Genomic DNA, 6,528 nt, shown 5'->3' with positions numbered 1-6,528 from the left:
GCTTTAGTCTACGACTAACCATCGTATGTGATCTCTCTTCTCGTCTGCGATTGCGATTTTTGTCAGTTTTGCCTATCTTAAAACAAATCTCCCTTAACGTAAACTATCCATTTTTACTTGCATTTTTGTAAACTCATTAAACTAATTTTTCTGTGCTTAAAACTAACGTAAATTTTGTAAACAAATTGTTACGCGGTCGCGAGTGGTTGCTGCCTCTGCCGATTTGCTGCCGACGTCGCTGCCGTTGTTTGCTTTAACGTAGATTTTTGTTAATCTAAACTACTATATAAAAGTCTTCGAATAAAAAATGGGTCAGTGGTAAATTCCTACCAGAGCGGATTGACATAAAAATCTAGAAAAATCCGCATAATTCTGAAATAATTAGGAGACGTGTGTGAGGTACAAATTAAAACAATAAACGACCCCAAAGTGCCCCAAAATTCGATTCGTTTTTTTTTAAATTCTTTCTTTTGCCATTTTTCTGTTATAAATGTTGTTAAAATGGTTTAAAAAAATTATGATCATAATCTTATGGCATAGCCGCAACTAACTGCATTTAAATTTTTTGGAAATTCAGCCTCCTTAACCAAGTCCCCAATATTTTCCAATTCTCTTATGCGTGACGTCACGGCCTCCACATATGTTTGTATGTATGTTCTGCTGGCGCACTTTGCATTAAGTCGTAAATGAGTGTATGTAGCATTTTAAGTGTGACCGCGCAGGGGAAAAAATGAAAATACCAGTCACAAAAAATTTAAAATGCGCGGTTAAAAAATCGATTATATCGCAAATCTTTTCATTTGTTTTCAAATGTTGAGTTATCTACAAACTTTGGATTTGTAAAAACAAAAATAAATAATGATTCGCTCTGCTATGTACACACACACGCACGAAATATGTATATCCAAAAAATCAAGATAATACTGATATCCTTTTGCTAAAAGAATATTTAATTTACATTTCCACAACAGATTTAAGACATTTTGTAACCGATTTTTGTCATTTAAAATTCAAATCGCATTGATAATATTAAAAGAACATTAAATATTCAAACCAATTGATTCTCACGCTCTTTATTACACGTGCCTCATATTGTTTAAACAAATGCAAATGTTTAAACAATTTGATTCACGGCGTCCCCCACCTGTCTTTATTATTAATATAATCTTTTTCTTTTGCATACTTCTTTACGTCCCATTAAATGACCGTTTGCTGTAATTAATTCAAGTGAAACATAACCTGTTGGTCGTGTACAAATACTTCATTATTTGCCAATTGTTTTTTTTTTTTATGTGTGGAAAGAAGGTGTGTAAAGAGGGGTTGGGGGCCCAAAAACGCCAAAACTGTAATTAGGTGATAGATGGACAGCCTCTTAAAATTGTTAACCAAGATAAAAATAAAGGAAATTGTATTATTGGGGACGCATTTAACTTTTCCTTTGGCATATTTCTTAATTTTTCTTACATAAATATTTGCTTTCCTAAGGGAGGAAGTTAAGAGAAATATAGTGTGTAGTAATATGCTTTGCAAAACATATTTCTTTACTTTGTCTGCAAATTTGTTTCAGAGTTTTCTCTTGGCAATTAGTTATCGTTGAGTTCTCTTGATGATAAGAAGAAAACGTGTTGTAATCAATTTTAATACATTAAAACAAGTTAAATTGTGATTACGCAAATTTTTGTTTAAACTTTATTTACGTTAACCATTTTGTGGTAAGTCAGAATCTTTCCTAATTAAAATTAAGTTGATATTTGGTTGCCAAGGCGGAGAGTGTGTAACAATACTCTTAACACTGAAAATAATTTCAGTGGTGCCATTCAACTATTTATTAAAGCTATATAAAAATAAGTTGTTTAACCGATTAGACCTTGAGTTTAGAAAATAACTCTATAGCTAACCCTATAGCTTTAATGGTCAAAATAACAAACTTTTGTTTGTTGGATTGTGAAAATAAGCGTTAACATTTTGAAAAAAATAATTTTCAAAACTGTTGCTTTACGCATTCTATCTGTAATCGGCAGATTATTTTTAAACTTAAAATTTCCTAATATTTTAAAATCTAAATAGCTTTAATTTGGTTAGCTTTTTGGTTGCCAAGGCGAAGTTTGTATAACACACTCTGTAATCTCAAAATAATTTGAGTAACGTCTATTAAACCTATTACAAAAGCTAAACAACAAAAAGTTATATTAAACCGGTTAGACCTTGAGTTTAGAAAATAACTCTATAGCTGCTTCTATAGCTTTAATGGTCAAAATTACAAACTTTTGTTTGTTAGATTGTAATTTAAGCGTTATACATTTTGAAAAATATAATTTTCAAAACTGTTGCCTTAAACAATCTATCTGTAATCGGCAGACTTCTTAAAAACTTGAAATTTATTAAAATTTCAAAATTAAGTTACATTTAGTTTTGCATGAAAATTATTTAAATAACATATGATACGCATGTAACTTTTTAGTCTTAACTAACTGAATTAATATCTTTATATCTGCAAATCTTTGTTGTGCAGTGTGAAATTATTTTGCAATATATTTTGCAATATATAAACATCAATATTACTATTGCAAAAACTTATATATTTAAAAAGTTAGATAAATAACTATTTAAATTACAAGTATATTTTAATAGCATTTTGAAATATTGATTTTTTCTAGATTTACTGCTTACAATGGAAGTAGAGTATTTAAATATAGATGGTGCTCCGGTACCTCACTCTGTTATACCTATAACAGGTGATGGAGCTTGCTTATTCCGGGCTGTGTCCTACGTTTTGTTTGACAATGAAAGTTATGCTCAAGTCATTCGAAAATCAATAGTTCGATTAATAGTTTCCCAATTTAGTTCATTTGTTGATGACACATGTAATTTTAACGGAGATAATTATGCCAATCCTGTGGATTATGAAAATGACATGATTAAACCGCACACGTTTGGTTCGTATGCTGAACTAAAAGCTGCTGCTAAATTGTACCCTATTTATATTGAAGTTTACTTTAATCAAACGCTCATTGCAGTTGCTGGTACAGAGGGCAGTACCATAAAAAGATTTCGTTTCAGTGGAAGCTTATCTGGTGGACATTATGATGTCTACAAGCCTATTGAAACCTTTAATGATAGAAGCTCTCCCACTCAAAATATATTAGAAGTTCCTTCTATGAAAAAAAAGAACATTCAAAGAAGAGGTCAACTTACTGATTTTTCTCGAAAAAAACAGAAAAAGATTGAAAATAAGAACTATCATGTTAGGCATCGTGAGGAAATTCAAACTGCAAAAAAAAACACAACAAAAGAATACAAAGAGTGCACATTCGTGGAAAGTAAAACATAATTCCGCTTTTTTATACGATTTAAATCTGGCATACAATTCTGATAAATCAGTTGATATTGGAATAATGAATAAGAGATGCTCATTTTGTGGCGCCTTAAAATGGAAGGAAGAGTCAAAAGGTATGTGTTGCAAAGAGGGAAAAGTCCAGCTTCCATCTCTTAAAACATTACCAGATCCTCTTTTAAGTCTTTTAAATGGTGATCACCCAGACCATACACATTTTATGGGGCTTACCAGAAAATATAATAATTGTTTTCAAATGACTTCATTTGGTGCGACAAAAGTTTTTAATGAAGGTTATATGCCCACATTTAAAGTACAGGGGCAAGTTTACCACTTAGTTGGTAGCGTTTTGCCAGCTTCTAAAGAAGAAGCTCAGTTTCTCCAAATTTATTTTATTGGTGAGGACAATGTAGAAGCCGATTTCAGGTGTAAAAACAGTCCTGGAGTTAAAAATGCGTTAGTTAAATCACTACAGTTGATGCTGCATGAAAGTAATCCATATGTTAAGGATTTTAAAACTGCTCTTAAAAGAGTTTCGAAGAATTGTAGCCAATTTAAAATGGTTATTCACGCCAATAAAAAGCCTGTTAGGGCTCATAGAGGTCGTTATAACGCACCCCAAGCAAATGAGGTCGCTTTGGTATTAGTTGACCAACAATTTGAAAAAAGGGACATTATTATTGAGGGTTATAATAATCAGTTAAAAAGAATCAGTGAACTTCACCGATCTTATGACGCCCTACAATATCCATTAATGTTTTGTCATGGAGAAGATGGTTACACTATAGATATACCCAAAATTGACCCCGTTTCAAAAAAAAACGTTAAGAAAACAGTCTCAGCGTTAGATTTTTACAGTTTCCGAATAATGCTTAGAGAAAATGTATGGAATCACCTGCACTATTTTAGAGCTCTCTTTAGTCAATTTTTGGTTGATATGTATGCTAAAATAGAAACAGAAAGGCTTAATTTTATTCGGCTAAATCAAAAAAAGCTGAGAGCAGAAAGCTACATACATCTTCAAGATGCTATAGGTAGGAATGATGTAGATTTAGCACAGTTTGGACAGATGGTAATTTTACCTTCATCCTTTACTGGCTCGCCACGGTACATGCACGAAAAAACTCAAGATGCCATGACATATGTTCGTTATTATGGGCGTCCTGATCTTTTTATTACATTTACCTGTAATCCTAAATGGAAAGAAATTAAAAGTGCACTATTTTTAGGGCAGAAGCCTCACGATCGGCATGATATCATTGCTCGAGTCTTTCATTTAAAGGTCAAAGCTATAATGTCTTTAATTAATAGTCATAGTTTGTTTGGGGAAGTGCAATGCTTTATGTATACGATAGAGTGGCAGAAACGTGGTCTCCCACATGCACATATACTGATTTGGTTAAAGTCTAAGATCACGCCTCAACAAATTGATTCAATTATATGTGCAGAAATTCCAGATTCTGAAAAGGATCCTCTCCTATATGAGATTGTTAAGGCTAATATGATTCATGGACCATGTGGCCGCTTAAACCTAAAATCGCCCTGTATGAACGAGGGTAATTGTTCCAAAAAGTTTCCGCGATCGTTGCTTAATGAAACTGTTACTGGAAAAGATGGTTACCCTAAATATAGGCGAAGAGCACCTGAAGATGGTGGCTTCACCATGGAAATTAATGGAAACATAATTGACAATAGGTGGGTATGCCCTATAATTGTGTTCTCCTGCGGACCTTTGAGGCTCATATTAATGTAGAGCTCTGTAGTTCAATTAAATCCATTAAATACGTTTGCAAATACATCAATAAGGGCAGTGATCAAGCTACATTTACTGTGGAAAGCCCTACTAATGAGGTTCAACTATATCAAAGCGGTCGATATATCAGTAGTTCTGAAGCAGTGTGGAGAATTCTTGCATTCCCCATACATGAAAGGTATCCGGCAATTGTACATTTGGCCGTGCATTTGGAAAATGGTCAACGGATATATTTTGATCCTAATAATCAAAATCAATTAGTTAACCAGTTAACCAACGCTTCAATAACGACACTGACTGGGTTTTTCGAACTTTGTAAAACGGATTCATTTGCAAGGACCCTTCTTTATGTTGAAGTACCTTCCTATTTCACGTGGAACAATAAAAAGTTCCAAAGGAGAAAGAGAGGTAATATTGTACCTGGTTTTCCTGGAATTAGAATGGATGATGTTTTAGGTCGAGTGTATACCATACACCCTAAAAATAGTGAATGCTATTACCTAAGACTACTTCTTCATGAAGTGCGGGGACCAACCTCATTCTAATTTCTTAAAACAGTTAATAACATTACGTATGCTACATTTCAATTGGCATGTAAGGCTTTGGGCTTACTAGAAGATGACACACACTGGGAATATACCCTAAAGGAAGCAGCTTTATGTAAATCGCCAATTCAATTACGTGATTTATTTGCGGTGATGTTAGTAAATTGTCAAATGGCTGATGCCGCACATCTTTGGGAAATGTATAAAGAAAGCTTTTCAGAATACATTTTGTACGAGTTTTCTCTAATAGTGGCAGAAGTCAATCAAGATCTACTGGATAGAGTGTTTAATAAATGTCTTATTTTAATCGAAGATATAACACTGTCCATTGGAGGTACGTGTCTATTAGACTATGGTTTGCCCGAACCGATTAGAGTTAGTAGACCACTTCAAAATAGGGAATATTTAAACGAAATAAATTACAATATTAATGAATTCGAATTAAGTAAAGACGAAAATTCCCTTAACGATGAGCAAAGAATGGTATTTCAAAAATATTACAAAGTGTTCAAAATGAAAACGGTGAAATATTTTTTTGGATGCCCCCGGTGGCACAGGCAAGACATTTTTATTGAATTTGTTGTTAGCAAAATTACGACATAATAATAATGTAGCATTGGCTGTTGCACAGCCCACTCTGTGTTTAAACTCCCATTGGATTTAATAAATGTAGAAACACCATGTTGCTCAATATCTAAACGGTGTAATATGGCATTGGTTTTTCAAGAATGTAGCCTTATTGTTTGGGATGAATACACAATGGCTCATAAGAGTGCTTTTGAAGCGTTGGATAGAATGTTGAAAGATATTCGTGGTAATGATTTTCTAATGGGAGGTATGACGGTTTTATTATCTGGAGATTTTCGTCAAACGCTTCCTGTAGTTCCTCGAGGAAC

General features: G+C 33.2%; 1 protein-coding gene across 1 annotated transcript; it reads left to right on the top strand.

Moving 5' to 3' along the window:
• Positions 1-1,083: 1,083 nt before the first annotated feature.
• On the top strand, positions 1,084-6,105 carry LOC123037366. The gene is made up of 2 exons (XM_044457508.1): positions 1,084-1,234; positions 3,216-6,105. The coding sequence occupies exon 2, from the start codon at positions 3,243-3,245 to the stop codon at positions 5,085-5,087; it is 1,845 nt and encodes a 614-aa protein (XP_044313443.1). The 5' UTR covers positions 1,084-1,234; positions 3,216-3,242; the 3' UTR covers positions 5,088-6,105.
• The last annotated feature ends 423 nt before the right edge of the window (positions 6,106-6,528 follow it).

This window comes from Drosophila rhopaloa, unplaced genomic scaffold (genome assembly GCF_018152115.1).
Source record: "Drosophila rhopaloa isolate 14029-0021.01 unplaced genomic scaffold, ASM1815211v1 contig_161, whole genome shotgun sequence".
Classification (NCBI taxonomy): domain Eukaryota; kingdom Metazoa; phylum Arthropoda; class Insecta; order Diptera; family Drosophilidae; genus Drosophila; species Drosophila rhopaloa.
Note: the sequence above shows the minus strand (reverse complement) of the source record. Positions and strands in the feature narration are given on the sequence as shown.